Source organism: Ranitomeya variabilis, chromosome 5, assembly GCF_051348905.1.
Source record: "Ranitomeya variabilis isolate aRanVar5 chromosome 5, aRanVar5.hap1, whole genome shotgun sequence".
In the NCBI taxonomy this organism is placed as follows: Eukaryota; Metazoa; Chordata; class Amphibia; order Anura; family Dendrobatidae; genus Ranitomeya; species Ranitomeya variabilis.
The window spans coordinates 475,394,995-475,415,312 of record NC_135236.1 but is presented as its reverse complement, the minus strand read 5'-3'; the positions used below and the strand labels follow the sequence as shown (position 1 = coordinate 475,415,312).

At 42.8% G+C, this 20,318-nt stretch overlaps 1 protein-coding gene across 1 annotated transcript in view; it reads left to right on the top strand.

The window, feature by feature from the left end:
- OTOGL (otogelin like) overlaps nt 1–20,318 on the top strand; it is a 332,429-nt gene that overhangs the window by 15,331 nt on the left and 296,780 nt on the right. Inside the window, exons 7-10 of the mRNA XM_077262892.1 lie at nt 9,703–9,830; nt 13,033–13,139; nt 14,105–14,211; nt 19,048–19,173. Coding sequence (XP_077119007.1) covers nt 9,703–9,830; nt 13,033–13,139; nt 14,105–14,211; nt 19,048–19,173 — 468 coding nt within the window. The remainder of the gene's footprint in view (nt 1–9,702; nt 9,831–13,032; nt 13,140–14,104; nt 14,212–19,047; nt 19,174–20,318) is intronic.

Here is a 20,318-nt window from a genome sequence, read left to right as displayed (position 1 = left end):
AGCACTCTGCACCACATGATCGCCACGCTCCCACAGCGGCGTAGCCCATTCCAACGCCCTGTCCGACAAGAGGGACACAATAAATCCCACCTTAGCCCGCTCTGTGGGAAAACGTGCAGCCAGAAGCTCAAGGTGAATAGAGCACTGACTCACGAATCCCCTACAAGATCTGCTTTCTCCAGAAAATTTTTCTGGGAGCAGGAGGCGCGAAAATGTCGGAACAGGGGTGGCAGTGGACAAAGTTGCTGCAGCCATGCTAGCAGCCTGTACAGCAACTGCGGAAATATCCACAGCTGAGGTTGAGCTCTCGAGAGCCGCCAACCTACCCTCCAGCTGCTGGATATACTGCAAAGATTGCTGTATGTCCGCCATTTGGCGCTAGTATTATGTTATGACAGGGCTAGCGGAACGCACCTAATGAAAGTTTATATTTTATTAGGATAGATGCGTTCGCAGCCCGGGGTCCACTGTGCAGGAGAACCTGCTGCTAGTAAATAGCGGAACTAATAGCAGTGTAAGCTAACTCTGTTACTTTACAGAGCAGCCATGAACACAAAGCGCTGCGCCCTGTTAGACTCCACAGAGGCACAGGCTATCTGTCTAACAAGAGCAGTCAGTGGTCTTGCACGCACACGAAACTCCTCGCCGGAGGTGCCAGCATTCTATGGGCTTATTACGGCCAGGTCCCTGAACACACAAGCATACAAACTCCTCGCCGGAGGTGCCAGCATTCTAGGGGCTTATTTCAGCCGGGTCCCTGAACACACACATACAAGACCACACTGGCGCAAAGTACAAAAATGAAAGCAATACTAGCGCATGGCCGTGCGGCCATGCGAGCCTTATATAGCTGCAGCAAGTAAAAGACCTTCCCAGAAGGACCAATGAGAAGCTGCCATACCTGAGCATGTGACCCTAAATCTCCACTGAGAGATCTTGCCCTGGGCATGCTCAGTGTGTGCCAAGCAGGACTTAGTCCTAGCACCTACAGGACCTTCCTGAAGGACCAATGGCCTTAGCTGCAGCATCTGACCATGTGACCCTCGATCTCCACTGAGAGATCTCACTCAGGGCATGCTCAGAACGAGAAGAGCAGGACTTAGTCCCAGAAGTGTCTGCTCGCCGCTGCCCAGCACTGACTTCAATAGCCGAAGCAGGAGAAGCAGCAGTAACTCTTTGTACAGAGTGGGACTGAGCAAGACGCTGGGACCGATGTCTCTGCTGAGCAGGCTCCACTGCAGCAGGAGAAGAATGGGAGACCGCAGCGGAGATGGCCCGAGACTCCCCCTGTGCAGAGGTGGGAACTCAACCCCTAACACTGTAGTTTCAATACTATCAGTGTTTTATCAGCAGGAGATTATCACTACAGGACAACAGGCCATGTGCCTCCTAGTCCAGTTTCTTCCCAGCACTGATTACTGCCAATCAGTGGTGTGGGCGGGGCTAGCTTTCTGAGCTCTGCTAGTTCTACAGCAGAGAAAACTCTGATTGTATCAAAACTGCTGCATCCAGTAAAGTGAGTGATACATCGCTGGAATCATGGTCTCTTTTCCTATATCATGCTGTTCTCTCAGATGAGGTAGCAAAACCTGGTGACAGATTCAATTTAATGGGCAGGTAATGTTTGGAATTGATTTTTTTTTGCACAAAAGACATTTATGTCACACTGATGGTAAAAAGGGACAAACTGACAAAAATTAATGGAAATCAGTCCTAGCACATTACAATTATCCGTTGTCTATCATACACACATAAAAAAAATCTAAATGAGACCTAAGGCAGTGGTCTCCATCTTCAAGCCTAATAGCTATCGAAATGTGCCTTGATAGTCATAGCGTAAGAGCTAAAGGTTGGAGACCAGCGGTGCAAGGATTTCCTAGGAAATAATTCTGGTAGGGAAACAGATCTCGCTCTCTGATTAGAAGCTACATTCCGCAGGATTGTGATTCATCATTTAAAATCTTGTTCCGCTTTGTTTGGCTCTTATAATATGCATAAAATAATGTCTCTCTTTAGCCAGCAGATGTCAGGATCGCCATAACGGATCACCTAACCTTTCTATTTAAGTCTAGAACTTTCTATTCCGTTGAAGGAAAAGATTTTAAAAGAAAAAACTTGCACTCAAACACTGCTCGCCCTTTTCTGCTCCTGTTACATACTGTATATGAGTAGAAGATATTACATTATTAGAAGCCCTAAAACCTGCTGTGCACCAGAATAGACGGCTGTTGTTAAGTAGTGTGGAAATCTGAGGTCTCATTAATTATTTGCTATGGATCGGATTTCTGCCAGGGTTGGATTAACCTTTTGTTTGAGTTCTGCTTCTTTGACATTAGTTTTGCAAATCTGAAATGTGTTTATTTCTATTACACGCGCATAGAGAGCGGATGTACCCCTATAAGCTAATGATCAAATTTTCATTAATAGATTACTATGTTGACAAATTGATAAAGCGTTGTAGAAAGAGTGGGTTCCGAAATTTTGGCACTAAAAAAACTTAAGTTAAACAATTGTTTATCATTCAGCATAAGCCACCATCATAAAGTTGATGTATCCAGACTAATTCTCAGCTGTGGAAAACATTATAAGGATATATGCCCCAATTTCTACAGTACTCGTCAAAAGTTTGAATATACCGCTTCATGCAATGGTTTTCCTTGTTCTTACTGGAATGTGATTCAGACTGAAGGCAAGTAAACCTAGAAGGAACACATATTCAATCAAGGAGTAAAGAAACATGCATGAAACAAGTCAGACTATGTGTTCATTTGTTTCCCCCTTTTACTCTGAAGACCGCTATACCCATCCTTAGCATCCTCTCAAGCAACTTCTCCAGGTAGTCACCCAGAATAGTGATGACGGAGTTTCCCAGAGGTGCTGCTGAGCATTTTTTGGCTACTTTGCCTTCTCTCTGGGGTCCAACACATCTCAATTGTAAAGGCCATAGTCGGACCTTATGCAACACCTCATTCCTCTCCTTCTTGGTCACTTAACCCTTGGTTAATGGTGTGTGTTTTGGGTCATTGTCCTGTTGTAACACAAATGATGGTCTCATGAAGTACAAACCAGATGGGATGACATGTCATTGCAGAATGCTGTGACGGTCATGCTGGGTAAGAGTACCATAAATTTCGAATAAATCACCATCAGTTTCATCCTTAAAGGGAACCTTCACCAGGTTTGGCCGATAAGAGATACGGCTATCACCTTTCATGGCCGATATACAGCATTCTATAATGCTGTATATCTGCCCCCAACCTGGCTGTTCTTGGTCCAGCGCCTCCCTTCTTCTTGCGATGATGTCCTCCTGCTTCGTCTGGATGACGCTTCTCCTCGGCACTACGCTCCTGCACAGGCGTACTTCTCTGCCCTGTTGAGGGCAGAGCAAAGTACTGCAGTGTGCAGGCGCTGGGAAAGGTCAGAGAGGCCCGGTGCCTGCGCACTGCAGTACTTTGCTCTGCCCATGACAGGGCAGATAAGTATGCCTGGGCAGGAGCACTGTGCCGAGGAGACTGTGTGGATGACGAAGGGATGCGTTATCTGCACGAAGCAAGCGGGAGGACGGGAATCATAAGAAGATGGGAGGCGCCGGACCAAGACCAGCAACGCCCATCAGACCAGACTGCCCCACAGGTGAGTATAATAAGTTATTTTTCTTCTCTTACTCGTTGGGGGCAGATATATACAGCATTATAAGTGCTGTATATCAGCCCTCAAAGGTGATGGCCGTATCTCTTATCGGCCAAACCTGATGACCGTTTCCCTTTATAGCACCCCTACACCATCACACCACCCCTTCTATGCTTCATGGTGGGCACCATACATATAGCAACCATCTACTTACATTTTCTGCGACTTGCAAAGCCATGGCAGTTAGTACCAAAAATCTCAAATTCAGTAAGTAAAGTAAAGACACTAGAGCCAATGGATAGGTACTGCTGAAAGCTGCTGAGAGGAAAACAGGTCTTTTGTTGCAAACCCGCAGAGAAAGGCGATCAAATACAAACTGGATACTGTCGCACTACACAGCTAGAGGAGTGACATGGGGGAAAAAAGACGTTCAATGCTAAATATATCAATAAGAATTGCATGTGTAAAGTAATGCTCAGATAATCCCTTCAAAAATCACGATAATTCAGGTATATACACAGGTACTTATGATCAATACCTCTCTATAAATAGAAGAAACAACAATTTGTGGTGTTTTTGTTAACATCGTAAATGTAGCATTTGGGCTATAGATCTTACATATAGAGTATAAATGATTCATTACTCTCTTTCTATTAAAAAAGTGTCAGTTTATAATTCTACAAATAGTTACCACCACAGACCTAGCATGCCAACTAACAATCATGCACGTGAAACATAAAATGAGTAACAAAAACGAGACCTGCAGTTTGCTGATATAGCCTCCTTAGAGTAGTTCATTTGAGGATGGTGGTTATCCTTGTACCTTTGCATGTTCATATGTGTATTGGTGTCCGCTGTAGGAATCTTGTGTCCAGAAGCAATTAGAAATGGGCACGATCACCACAGTACAGATTTACATGGATCTAATGTCCAGTCCTGATATTGCGTGGCCCAAACAAGTCCCTTTTTGTTTGTGGTCCTCAGTAATTGCTTCTTTGCAGCAATTCTTCCATAAAGGCCTGCTTCTCGCAGTCTCCCCTGGAGAGTTGATGTTGAGATGTGTTTAATTCTTGATGTCTATGCATCATTTATAAGGGTTGTTATCTGAGGTACTGCCAATTTGAGGCTGGTAACGCTAATGAACTTATCATCTGCAGCAGAGATACAGCTTGAAAGCTTGTGAAATCTTCAGAATTGTCCACATTTCTACACATATTTGACCTAAAACTGCATGAGATTTTCACACAAATTTTGAAAGTACCGTAGATAAAGAAGCTAAAAAAAATAGTCTGAAATATTAGACTTTGTAATATTTTAAATGACAAAATGTCCTAATATCACATGTTTATAAAGGCAAATAGTATGTGAACCATTACTCTCAGTATCTGGTGTGATGCTTTTGTGCAGCAATAACTGCATCTAAATGTTTCCAGTAATTGTTCGTCTACTTTGAGGAAATCTAGCCCATTCCTTCCCACAAAACAGCTTAAATTCTGTTATGTTGGTGGGTGTTGTCCAATGAACTGTTCACTTAATGTTCTTACACAACAATTGTACAGGTCAAGATTTTGACTTGGCCAGTTCAAAACTCTAACATTATTGTTTTTCAACCTTTCTTTTGTAGAATAACTTGTGTGCTTTGGGTTGCTGTCTTGCTGCATGACCTACAGTAGGTTCTCTTATGAGATTCAGCTCATTTTCCTTTATAATTTTCTGATATAATTCTCACATGTAAAGCACCATGGAATAAATGGCGCTATAATAATAAATAATATTAATAATATAATTCAGAATTCATTGTTCCATCATTAATGGCAAGCCGTCCCGGCTCAGATGCAGGAAAACTGACCCCAGCTATAATACTGCCACCAGTGCTTTTCACAGATGGTATGGGGCTTTTATGCTGTAATGCAGTGTTTCCTTTGTTCACACATGATGCTTTTTATTTAAACCACAAATCTCTATTTTAGCCTCATTCATCACAAAACATTGTTGTCGTTTTGCTTGTCTAGGTGATCTTTAGAAAACTACAGATGGCGTCAATATTATTTTCTAATAACGGTAGTTTTCTCATTGCAATGGTGCCATTCACACCATTGTTGTTCAGTGTCTTCCTGATTGCTGTTGTGTGAACATTAATATTAGCTAATGTGAGAGAAGCCTTTAGTTGCTTAAAGGTTATCTTGGGTACCTTTATCATATTGCAGACTATTATGTGCATTGCGTTTGGACTAGTGTTGAGCGATACCATCCGATACTTGAAAGTATCGGTATCGGAAAGTATCGGCCGATACCGGCAAAGTATCGGATCCAATCCGATACCCGATACCAATACAAGTCAATGGGACTCAAGTATCGGACGGTATTCCTGATGGTTCCCAGGGTCTGAAGGAGAGGAAACTCTCCTTCAGACCCTGGGATCCATATAAATGTGTAAAATAAAGAATTAAAATAAAAAATATTGCTATACTCACCTGTCCGACGCAGCCTGGACCTCCGCGAGGGAACCGGCAGCGTTGTTTGTTTAAAATTCGCGCTTTTACTTGGTTACGTGAAGTCTCGGCTTGTGATTGGTCAGGGCGGCCATGTTGCCGGGACGCGGACCAATCACAGCAAGCCGTGACGAAATTACGTCACGGCTTGCTGTGATTGGTCCGCGTCCCGGCAACATGGCCGCCATTAACCAATCACAAGCCGTGACGTCACGGGAGGCTGGACACGCGCGCTTTTTAAAATACGCGCATGTCCAGCCTCCCGTGACGTCACGGCAAGCCGTGACGTAATTTCGTCACGGCTTGCTGTGATTGGTCCGCGTCCCGGCAACATGGCCGCCCTGACCAATCACAAGCCGGGACTTCACGTAACCAAGTAAAAGCGCGAAATTTAAACAAACAACGCTGCCGGTTCCCTCGCTGAGGTCCAGGCTGCGTCGGAGAGGTGAGTATAGCAATATTTTTTATTTTAATTCTCTCTTTTACACATTATTACATTAATGTTGTTGCGATACCCGATACCCGATACCACAAAAGTATCGGATCTCGGTATACTTGCAGTATCGGAATGCTCAACACTAGTTTGGAGTGATCTTTGTTGGTCAATCACTGATGGGGAGAATAATAATAATGGTCTTGAATTTCCTTCATTTGTACATAATCTGTCTGACTGTGGATAGGTGGAGTCCAAACTCTTTAGAGATGGTTTTGTAACCCTTTCCAGCCTGATGATCATTAACAACTCTTCTGCTGAGGTCCTCAAACTTCTCTTTTGTTCATGCCATGATACATTTCCATATACATTTGTTATAAAGATCTAATTTTGATAAATCCCTTTAATTCAATAAAACAAGTAAACCTACCAGCTAATCCTAAATGTTTACATACTTTTGTCACTCACAGACATGTGCCATGGAATTATTTAAAAACTGACAAAGTCTAGTTCTACTTACCTACTTTTAGATCTTGTGTAAAAATGTGATGCAATTTTAGGTCAAATGCTTTTAGAAATATGGAAAATTTTGAAGAGATCACAACAAACTTTCAAGCACCAATATAATTTTTGGTATTTCCTTCTTGGAGTGGTACTAAGGAGAGCTAGTTTTATCATAGTGATTAATGATTTTATAACTTCATTTGAGGATACCGTCAAGGTTCTAGCAATTATCTAGACTGACTTCACCTTGATGTCTTAAAGTAATGATGGACTATCATTTCTCTTTACTTAGTTGAGTGATAATTGCTATATTCTGGCTTAGATCAGTTGTGAAATGGAGCTCGGTACTGTATGGAGCTGTGTAACAACACTGCCTCTGCAAAAAACACCTGATGGTTGGAAACTCTTTCTGAAGGACAATGATTCCACAATTGAAGGCATACCTGTTCTTTGGAAGCCATTCCAAGTTCATTCCTGATGAAGCTGCTGGAGAGAATGCCAAGGGGTGTAAACTTGTAATCAGAGTAAAGGAGAGGTACCTTGAGGAATCGAAAGGCTTAACATACCGTACATTATATTCTGGTATGTTTCACACGTGTTTCGTTAGTTATTTTTTTTCCATATGTGTTCCTTCATGGTTTTGCAGCTTTCAGTTTGAGTCCATAATGTCCACATTTCAATAAGAACAAGAAAGACCATTCCATGAACAGGAGTGTGCGGACTTTTGGCTGGTACTATATTTTGAACAGAAATGCTTCATAACTAGAGGTTTCTCCACTAATCTGTCACATGTGAATATACCTTAATATTCCAGTTGGGTCGCTAACTTATCTTTTGCTATTTATGTACCGTGTTTCCCCGAATATAAGCCAGTGTCTTATATTCTTTTTACCCCCAAAAGTCCCACTATGGCTTATTTTCGGGGTATGGCTTATATTAGCCAAAAAAAAGGCGACTTTTTTTTTTTAACCAAAAAGTAGCTGTGCCATATAGTGCTCTGCACCGTTCATTATTGCCCCATAGCTGTGCCATACAGTGCTCTGCACCATTATTGCCCCATAGCTGTGCCATACAGTGCTCTGCACCATTATTGCCCCATAGCTGTGCCATATAGTGCTCTGCACCGTCCATTATTGCCCCATAGCTGTGCTGCTGCTGCAATAAAAATAATAAAACACATACTCACCTCTCTTGCTTGCAGCTCCTCAGCGTCCCGTCCCGGCGTCTCTCTGCACTGACTGGCAGAGGGCGGCGCGCACACTATATGCGTCATCGCGCCCTCTGACCTGCACAGTCAGTGAGGAGAGACGCCGGGAAGATGGCGCGACGCCCGGCGTGTGGAACGCGGACAGGTGAATATGTCATACTTACCTGCTCCCGGCGTCCCGCTCCTTCCCCCGGACAGCTGGTCTTCGGTGCCGCAGCCTCTTCCTCTGTCAGCGGTCACAGGCACCGCTGATTAGAGAAATGAATTATGCGGCTCCGCCCCTATGGGAGGTGGAGCAGCCTATTCATTTCTCTAATGAGCGGTCCCACGTGACCGCTGAACAGGGGAAGAGCTGCGGCACCCGGAGACCATGGGACGGGGAGGGGGAGCATCACCGGTATGTGATAATTAACATTGTGGGATTTCCTTACCTTGTAATGGTGGCTTTCCCTTATGGATTCCTCCGCGGTGCAGGGTGCAGGTGTGGTTGTCTCATCATGCAGGGCGTCTGGGCCAATCAGCATTCGAGCTGCTGAGCCAATCAGCGCTCGAGATGCTGGGGAGCCGCTGGACCAATCAGAGCTCCGGCCGGGGCACACAGAAAGTTAACCCTGCACTCGGGGCCACTAGAGAGAGGACAGAGGGGACCGAGGCAGTCAAAAGGTACCATGGCTTATATTTTCCACGTGTTTCCCACTACGGCTTATTTTCGGGGTATGGCTTATATTAGCCGCCCCTTCTCTACCCCCCACTACGGCTTATTATCGGGGGTGGCTTATTTTCGGGGAAACACGGTAACTGCAGGTACGTGTGCTCTCTTTTCCCGTTAAAGGGTTTTCCACTTACATGAAAGAGACCCAAACACTTATATATAAGTAATATAAGATCACCCTCACTTGGTCCAGTGCCACCTCTCCACCTCGGCTCTCATCTCAATGTTTTGGCTGCAGAGGTGACGTCTTGACCACTGCAGCCAATCACTGAGCTCAGTGGCTCTGCCGATGTAGATGACATGAGCCGGCAAGCTCAGTGTTTGACTGCAGTAGTGATGTGAGCCGTTCATATGACTCCATTGCTGCAATATAAAAAATACGGAGTCTGGCGCAGTGGCGGAGAGCCGGGCTGGACCCCGGGATAGTGAGTACGTGCTCTGTTATTTCATGCATATAAAAGTATTTGGGGTCAACTTTACTCAAAGTGAAAAACTGCTTTAAACAGCTATTTCTAATTTCTTACACTACTTAAAGGACTATACTTACTGTACATTGATTCGTCTTTTGACTTTTAATGGATGAGATAAATAAAATGGGTTTTTAATGACAAAAAAAGATAAAATTGCTATTCTGATGCTCAAATATTTGGTGCTGATACAAAGTGTTAATGTATGTAATTTATGTATATAACGTATCTATATCACTCACATTGCTTATACACAGCAGAAGAAATTACAGAAGGCATAGCTTTGTTTGCGAACAGCTGGTATATCCAAATTCCAGACGAACCAGTTTGCCTACCCACAGTCTCTGAATATCCAAATCCTTGTTCTCAGGAGTCCGTCCATGAGGTATGTTCATAGTGATACACAACAGATCCATATATTAAAATGATCTTACTACTGACAGCGTCCAGCCTGTTCAGCTTCTGTTCTGCTCCCTGTACAATGGTACTCCGATTTGTTGGAATAAGTGGGTAACATGCAGAACATACCTGACAGATCATTTCCAACCTCGATGTGTTGTAGATTTTTCTGCAGATTTCACCCTGTACAATGCAAAGGGTGATATTTGAAAACAATTCTGCCACATTATTAATGCTACAAGAGATTTCCAGGCTGAAGATACTAATGACCTATCCCAATATATCAGTTTGGTGCGAGTCTGACTCCTGGCACTCCACAATTAGCTGTTTCACTTTAATGGGAGCTGAGCTGCAGTACCCAGGAATGGCCACTACATAGTTTATGGAGCTGCATGGCTCAGTTCCCTGTTTACATTCATGCTGTAGCTGAAAACAGCTGATCGGTGGAGGTGCCTCCCTGATATTATGATCTCTTTTAACTATTAGGTTATTGTTTGACCAACTGTTGGTAATGCACATGTTTGTCTATTTATGTTGTGTCATGTCATTTTAATAGATATATTAAATGTTACGTTTTAGGTCCCCTTTTCTGTGCTATTTATCTCATTTTGTAGCTTAGCAGTTTGAAACTTAATTTTAAAGTGTACTTCACGTTATGCAGAAAAATAATACGGGACATGGCGGCAATGATCTGTGATGTCTCCTAGTTTTCCATTTATTGTGCAGGAACCTATGCTAAGAAATCACATTATATTCTGGAGCACAGGAGAAAAACATCCTGGACACAGCCATTATACAATACAAAGCAGGGGCACATTTATAAGATTATCTCAGCACAGGGACATTTTTTAACACATCCAAATGTGAAATTTCGTTTTATTCCAAAGATTGATTAATTAAAATGTACCTTGTTCATGTAGTGTGATGTCCACCTTTGAACTGCATATTGCAGACTATATACCGGTACAAAAGTTAGAAAATGATGAGTGAGTCTGTAAATGCAATACAGTCTAGACCAGAGGTCCCCAACCTTTCTTACCTTGACAGGCACATTCAGCACTGGGAGATGGACACAAGCCACATTCAGCGCCTCCCTTGTAGTGACACCCAGTTATCGGAATAATGACAACCAAAGCTTCCCAACAGTAGGCACATCAAAACCATATATCCAGTGGCAAGTAAAAGTTTTAGCACCCCTGGTCCAAATTACTGTTATTGTGAACAGTTAAGCAAATTGAAGATGAAATGATCTTTAAAAGGGATAAAGTTAAAGATGACACATTTCTTTTGTATTTTAGGCAAAAATATATATATTGTAAATTTTTACATTTTAAAAATGAAAAAAGTTGAATGGGCCTAGGCAAAAGTTTGGACACCCTGCATAGTTAGTACCTAGTAGTACCCCCTTTTGAAAGTATCACAGCTAATAAACACTTTTTGTAGCCAGCCAAAAAGTCTTTCAATTCTTTGTTTGAGGGATTTTCATCCATTCTTCCTTGAAAAATTCTTCCAGTTCTGTGAGATTCCTGGGTTGTTTTGCATGCACTGTTATTTTGAGGTCTAGCCACAGATTTTCAATCATGTTCTGATCAGGGGACAGTGAGGGCCGCTGTAAAACCTTCAGCTTGTGCCTTTTGATGTAGTCTATTGTGGATTTTGACATGTGTTTCGGATCATAATCCATTTGTAGAACCATCCTCTTTTGAACTTCAGCTTTTTTACAGATGGTGTTATATTTGCATCAAGAATTTGTTGAAATTTCATTGAATTCATTGTTCCCTCTACCTGTGAAATGTTCCCTGTACCATTGGCTGTAACACAACACTAAAGCTTGATTGATCCACCCCCATGCTTAATGGTTGACCATATATATTGTTTTCCTGAAAGTCTGTGCCCTTTTATCTCCATACATACCTGTGATAATTGTGGCCAAAGAGTTTTATTTTAACCTCATTGGTCTACAGGACTTGTCTTGTTTCCAAATTTCAAAGGCTTGTTAAGATGTTCTTTAGCATACTTCTGAATTTTACAGTGAGGACACAGGAGAGGTTTTCTTCTGCTGACTCTTCCATGAATGCCATATTTGTGCAAGTGTCTCTGAACAGTAGAACAATGTACCACAACTCCAAAGTCTGCTAAATCTTTCTAAAGGTCTTTTGCAGTCAAGCGGGGGTTCTGATTTGTCTCTCTAGCAATCCTTTGAGCAGCTTTCAGTGAACTTTTGCTTGGTCTTTCAGACCTTATTTTGACCTCCACTGTTCCTGTTAACTGTCATTTCTTAATTACAATTTGAAATGAGGAAATGGGATCTTCTTATAGCCTTTTGCTTCTTTTGCCTTGTGGCCCTCCACCATTTTCATTTTCAGAGTGCTGGTACCTGCTGGTATTTGGCACAAGGTTAGAGGAGGCCGGGTTTTTTTTAAAGCTAGGAAATTTGCATCACCTCGCCTTTCCTAATGATTAGAGTAAACAAGCCATAAACCTAACAAGCTAATTAAGGTCTGAAACTTTGGTCAAAGTTATCTGAGCACACAAATCTCTAAGGATGTACTAACTTTTGTATTCATTTTCCTTTTTGTAATTTTTAAAATCTAAAAAATGACTATATATATATATATATATATATACATATATACATACTGTATATTGACTAAAATGCAAAGGAAATGCGTCATCTTTAACATTAGGCCTTTTAGAGATCATTTCATCTTTAACCGTTCACAATAACAATAATTTTGACCATCGGTGCCCAAACTTTTACATGCCACTATATTTGCAGATCACGAATGGCAAATTCTCTTCTCTTGTTCTTTTCTGCTTTCTTGTTCCACCGCATTTAACTACAAACTGAGTTCAGGGAGAACACAAACTTACATCAGCATATGACCATGTATCATCTCCTCACAACCCCTGAGCTCTACGGAGATGTGATATGACATTCATATAGTACATGTGTATGGGTCGGTATTGTACATACTAACAGAACACATAAAATAAGTATTTGCGGCCAAAAAATAGTCAAATAGACTCCACTTTAAATATATAGGGGCAAACTTCACCTTTGAGAGCTGCTTTTTGCTTGATGAATAGATGTGATGATGGTACCCAGCATTTCCCATAGATAGCATGTCTCAGCACTAGTGGTTTTGCAGTATATAGTATGTTGACCTTGTATTATTTGAAAACAGGCAACGTTTCTCAAGTGTCAGGTGCTGTTGCACTTCCCTTTTCTGAGCTGCCATGAGACTATTGACCCATATTCTTTCATCGCCAGCTGCATGAACGATCTTTGCAAGTAAGTGTTAATGGGGTGAAGGATCAAATAAGCGAAAATGTTTGTCTACCATTACAAATAAGGTTTTACCGATTTTCTAGAACAGCTCCATAGAGTGTGACTAGTATTTAGTTTTGCTCCGTTCACTTGAATGGGAATGAGCTGCAATACAAGACACACCCATAGACAGTAGCGGTGTAATCCTGGGAAGCTTCTGTAATGTGCTCTCCGATCTGAGCCTTATACATTTTTCATTTTTTTTATATTACTAATAATATGGATAAATAATTAAAGCTGGGAACCAAATAGAAGAATATCAGTCTGTTAGGCTGGTTTCACAAGTCCAGATATTTCCTGTACTGGAAAAAAACAGTACCAGAGATGACTATCCGTGTGTGTAATACTTGCAGCACACATATGGCAACCATATGCCGCCCATGTGCCATATCAGTACCACACGGACGGGCGCCAGAGAAGAAGCGCTACAGTAAGCGCTGTTCTCTGGCGTCGGGTGCTGAAGACGGCTCCCATCAATCTCTCTTGTTCATGCTGATCATCGGCAGAGCAGGGGAAAATGATGAGAGCCGTTTTCAGCACCTGTTGCCGGGGAACAGCACTTACTGTAGCGCTTCTTCTCTGGCGCTGGTGCATGTCACACAGAAGACATCAATGTGTGTTCTCCATGTGCACAACATTTTGCGGCCCGTGCTGACGGTAAAAAACGGACATGTCAGTGTGTTTTGCCCACTTACACGGTCCATGGAAACACACTGATGTGCACTTGAATGGGTCTACGTGTGTCAGTGTCTCCGGTACATGTGAAAACTGTCACCACACGTACCGGAGGCACGGACGTGTGAAAGAGCCCTCAATGTGGTTCTCACAGATATGTCCTACAATTAATGCGATAAATGCAGAATTCTCAGAAGCATAATGTAGTGGTACATGGCACATCAGGCATGGTGATCATTCTTTTGTGTCCTCAGGCAAGACGATGAAGAAACCTACTGTCGTGCTGTAATGGAGTACGCAAGAGCATGCTCCCATTCTGGCTTTCCCATACGAGACTGGCGCGATGACTTTCCTGCATGCAGTAAGTGCAGTATTATGGCGATAGAATAAACATTATAACTGTGTTTTCTTTTCTATTGTGTAAGCAAGATAAAAGGTAATATTTTAATACAGAATTTTTTGTTGAAGATACTGAAAACATTGGGGCGCAGGCAGGGCCGGTTTTAGGCAAAGTGGGGCCCTAGGCAAAAGTTTAAAATGGGGCCCCAAATGCTAACAAATTGCACCATCACACAGAAATATTTCGGTTGTAGTTACATGCGCCGATTTCAGGCCACTAAACGAGTTTACCAATATTGAAGTAATTCGCCGCTTGTTTCCCGGCCTCTTTACATCGGCTGAGGAATAATGATGAGCTCAGAATAATCACTAGATCAATCTGTCCACATACAGCATCATCTTAGCAGCAGCATATCTACAGTTTTCACTGGGCGATGTGCTGATAAGAACAATGATTTTTGTTCAGGCATAACCAATCCAATCACTTGATGAATATCTTGCATTTTACACTCCTCCTAGATCTCCATACAGTATAATACACTCCCATAGTCCTCCATATAGTATAATGCACTCCCCCTAGTCCTCCATATAGTATAAGGTACTCCCCCTAGTCCTCCATATAGTATAATACACTCCCCATAGTCCTCTATATAGTATAATAGACTCCCCATAGTCCTCCATATAGTATAATAGACTCCCCATAGTCCTCCATAGTATAATAGACTCCCCATAGTCCTCCATATAGTATAATATATTCCCTCTAATCCTCCATAAAGTATAACACACTCCCCATAGTCCTCCATATAGTATAATACACTCCCCATAGTCCTCCATATAATATAATACACTCCCCATAGTCCTCCAGAGTATAATGCAGTCCCCATATAGAATATAATACTGACATATAGTATAACGCAACCCCCATAGAATATAATGCAGCCCCCCCTCAGAATATAATGCAGTCCCCAACAGAATGTAATGCAGTCCTACAGCATTATGGCCACCACGTACTCACTCACTCACTGATATATATCGTATTCATGGGTGTGGAGAGCAGTGAATATTCATTCCCTTTAGTAGCGGGCACATGTGATCGCCTAGCAGCAGGAAGCCTGCAGCTGCCGCTACTGTGACCGCTATTAAAGTGAAATGAATATTCACTGCTCTCCACTCCTATAGTCCCTCCCATCTCTCGGCACCGGCTTCAGTGCATAGTGGTGGGAGCGACTATGGGTGTGGGGAGTAGTGACTATAAATTTCTCTTTAGCAGCGGGCACAGGCTTTAGCCGCAGCAGCCGAATCCTGCCTCCTGTCACCCAGTGCTCCTTCTTCACTGGCACTGGGCAAGCCCCTTTGACTTACGGGCCCCATAGCAGCTGCATGGTGTGCTGCTATTAGCAACATGCCACTGGCTGGGGACACTAATAGCTTGTTGCCTTTGTTCAAGAAATGTGTCTGGGCCCCCTTTCTGCCCGGTACACTGCTTATGATGATGGCAATCTGGCAATGGCACCCTGGAGCCTCAGGCTCTGAGAAACAAGTCAGATTGCCATCATTATCACTGCCTTGCAAGCAGGGGCGTACATAGCAATCGCAGGGCCCCCATAGCAAAAGTTCTATTTGGGCCCCCACACCTCTAAAAAATATATATATTTATATTTTTTCACTGAGATGGATATATATATATATATATATATATATATATATATATACTGTGTGTTTGTAATAAATATATATGTTACACCGTACATACACATATATACACATACATATACCTTATATGCAAACACATACTGCAGTGTACTGTCATGGTTCTCAATGGCAAGAGAACGTAGTAAAGCATACAAAAGGACTAGCTCTTGGAAGATGGGAACTCGAGCTGACTGTGAGCTAAACCTACCGCACAACTAACAGTGGCCGGGTAGCGTGCCTACGTTTTATCCCTAGACGCCCAGCGCCAGCCGGAGGACTGACTGACCCTAGCAGAGGAAAATACAGACCTGGCTTACCTCTAGAGAAATTTTCCCCAAAAGGCAGACAGTAGCCCCCACATATATTGTCGGTGATTTCAGAGGAAATTGACATACGAAGTATGAAAATAGGTTTAGCAAATTGAGGTCCGCTTACTAGATAGTAGGAAGACAGAAAAGGGAACTTCACAGTCAGCTGAAAACCCTTTCAAAACACCATCCTGAAATTACTTTAAGACTCTAATATCAACTCATGACACCAGAGTGGCAATTTCAGCTCACAAGAGCTTCCAGCCTCAGAAATATTCAATCACAGAGAACTGGAACAAAAATGCAAAACAAACTTAGGACTAAAAGTCCAACTTAGCTGATAGTAGTCTAGGAGCAGGAACATGCAACAGAAAGGCTTCTGGTAACATTGTTGGCCGGCATAGAAATGACTGAGGAGCAAGGTTAAATAGAAAACTCCCACATCCTGATGGAAACAGGTGAACAGAGGAGATGAAGCACACAAGTTCAGTACCACCAGTGACCACCGGGGGAGCCCAGAAACCAAATTCACAACAGTGTACATACATACAGATACACATACATATACCGTACATACATACACACAGATACACATACATATACTGTATATGCAAACACTCACATATACCATACATACACATAGATACACATATATATACTGTCTTACATACATATACTATACATACATACACGCATATACCGTACATACACACACATACCGTACACACATACCGTACACACATACCGTACATACATATACTGTACATACACACAGATACACATACCGTCATACATACACGCATATACCGTACATACACATAGATACACATACATATACCGTACATGCATACAGGTACACATACTCGTACCGTACATACATATACAGTTATATACACAAAGTGTACACATACCGTACACAGACCCACCTCTTCCGACAAGCCTACAACCTGCAGTAACCACCGATCAACCAAACCGCTGTATGACCAGCTCTATCCTCACCTACTGTATCCTCACCCATCCCTTGTAGATTGTGAGCCTTCGCGGGCAGGGTCCTCTCTCCTCCTGTACCAGTTATGACTTGTATTGTTCAAGATTATTGTACTTGTTTTTATTATGTATACCCCTCCTCACATGTAAAGCGCCATGGAATAAATGGCGCTATAACAATAAATAATAATAATAATAATAATAATATACTGTACATACATGCACATAAACATACATACCGTATATACATACAAATATATTGCACATACAGATACGCACATATTATACACACAGACATACACATATACTGTAACATGCATACACAGATACACACAGAAGCATACACATAGATACACACACACTGTACATACACAGCTGCACATACATACATAAACAAGCACATATATACACACATACTAATCTTGTACAGGTGATCAGAGGAGCCTTGGAGGAGGTCAGTTCAGCTGGCGAGGGCTGCAGAACTCACTGTGGGGGATGGGGCACAGAGCAGACTGATATCAGCCCCCTGGTGCCGTCATGCTGTCCCGTGCAGTGAGCTCCTCCCCCATCTCTTCACAGTGAGGACAGAGATGCTGCAGCCTGCTGGGGACAGAACAGTGGAGGGAGCAGAAGACACACTGTAAGTCCTGCTCTTCCTCCACTGCTGTTCCTGCGTGCTGTGCTGCGGGGCCCCTGACTGTAGGGGTGAGTACTCACCAGTCACCAGGAACACGCCATGCAGGAGAACAGAGACAGCAGCCAATGAGTGCTCTCCTCAGTCTGGTGAGGAAAGCGTTCATTGGCCAGTGTCTCTCCCTGTATGACACGCCCCCCCTTTTGAAGTCCTGCACTTCGCACGCCGCTCTCTCCCCAGCTGTGGGTGTTGGCAGGATTACAGAAGGGAGTGACAGGGGCCTGATGCTACATGATACCGGGCCTGCCTGCAGGGGCCACCCTCCACCTCTCGGCCCCAGAGCAGTGGCATTGGCGGTATGTCTGCCCCTGGCTGGGGGCCCCTAGGGCAGAGGGGGCCCTAGGCAGCTGCCTAGTCCGCCTGCCCCTAATGCCGGCCCTGGGCGCAGGCAAGTGTTTTTGATGCACTTTTAAGGGGTTTTCCAGTTTTGAAAAGCCCCAGAACATTACTTGCTCTCCTCTCCAGCACTCCACCGCTGATCCAGTTGTCTGTTATTATGTGCAGTGCTGCCGTCATATCATCAGCACTGCAACCAATTACTGAGCTTAGCTGTTCTGATCAGTTTGTGCCGACAACTCGGGCAGAGTCGCTGAGCTCAGTTATTGGCTACAGCGCTAACAGCAATAACAAACACTGGGAGCAGCAGCAGAGACTGAGCGCAGGACCCGGGGAGGGTGAGAGGAGCTGCTTTTTTATAAAACAAACTTCATCCAGGGAAAGTTCAACACCCGCTAGGGCCGTGGGATACTCGGTACCGGGCCCGACACAGTTCCTCAAAATGGCATTCTGAAACTTGTGCAGTCCAAGATTTCTCTCTTTGACCTTTTTTGTGACTATTTGGCACAAAATATTGCACATTTCACAAAATCTTGCAAATTGCTACAAAAATTTCTAGGGTACATAAAATTATTCCAGGATGTGCTGTAGAACATTTCCGAAAACTTTTGCGACATTTTGAAAAGTCACAATTGAGTCCAATGATAAATATCTAGAAGTTCAAAATTCCACCCAAAATGAGGAACATAAAAATAAATAACAAGCAAAAGAAGCATAAGGTGCAAATAAAAACAGATGAAAAACACCAAAAATTAGACAATAGAAAGGTGCAAATGTTATAATGAATGAGGCTCAAAATTCTAAAATTGAGTGCATTTATAGGATATATGTTTTATTTCAGCTGAAAAATGTGAAAACAATTTTGTTCACCGAGATTGTATAAGCTGCTGCCCACCAACCTGTACTTATGAAAAAGAATGTCTTGGAAGCAATTTGCACTGCCTGGATGGATGTTACTGCCCAGATGGTAAGAGAGTACAGCATAGTAAATAATACACATTAATGAAATATACACTTCCTTCCTGTATCTTACATACATGAGTCAGAATCAATGTACTGCCTATAATTCACTGTGCTAACACTAATAAATTAGCATTGAGTAGAAACTCCTACCACTTGGACAGATTTTCTACACTCCTAGAAGCCCTCCTGGTCCCAGAAATCCTGTTATTAAAGGGGTTGTCTCAAAACAAGTAACTTTTCATTTTACCTCCTTTTAGAAATCCACTCTGTTCTCAAGAATGGAGGATTTTTAATTTTATAGTGCACATCTTGGTACTTAGATTAGCTGCACCCTGATTTGCCAGTTACCTAGCTATGAAGCGCGTACTGCCTGCAAGCTATATTACAAATAGAGATGAGCGAACTTCGTCAGTTCCTCCTTATTCGGCGAGCTATAGCTATAGCAGCTGCATGTGTCCCGGCTGAGAGACACTCACAACACATGCATGGAGGGCCTGTTTGTTGGGCTCTCCATGCATGTGTTGTGACTGTGACACAGCCGCGACACATGCAGCTGCGGTGCCGAACAGCTGATCAGCTGGCGCGCTCCAGGTATCCGGGTTCCTGATGCAGCTTCTTCAGTAAGCGCTATTGGTTGCCGAATAAGGAGGGAGCCGAAGATGTTCGCTCATCTCTAATTACAGCCACTCATATCATGACAGTTATATAGTTGTTATTACTCGTAATCATGGATACCTAACCTATTGCAATACCTTGCTCATGGAGTAAGTGACATAGCGAATCAGAAGAACTATGCTACATTTCTAATTGGAGGTATTTTCTAATATTATTATTGCACCTACTAGATATTGGAATAGGATCTTGGAGATGGGAATACCTATTTAACCTAAAAAATAAAGACGTAGTGAACAAAAGATTCTGTGAGCACAAACTCTTAGGCTGCCGTCACACTAGCAGTATTTGGTCAGTATTTTACATCAGTATTTGTAAGCCAAAACCAGGAGTGGAACAAATAGAGGAAAAGTATTATAGAAACATATGCACCACTTCTGCATTTATCACCCACTCCTTGTTTTGGCTTACAAATACTGATGTAAAATACTGACCAAATACTGCTAGTGTGACGGCAGCCTAATGGTGGATTTGGTC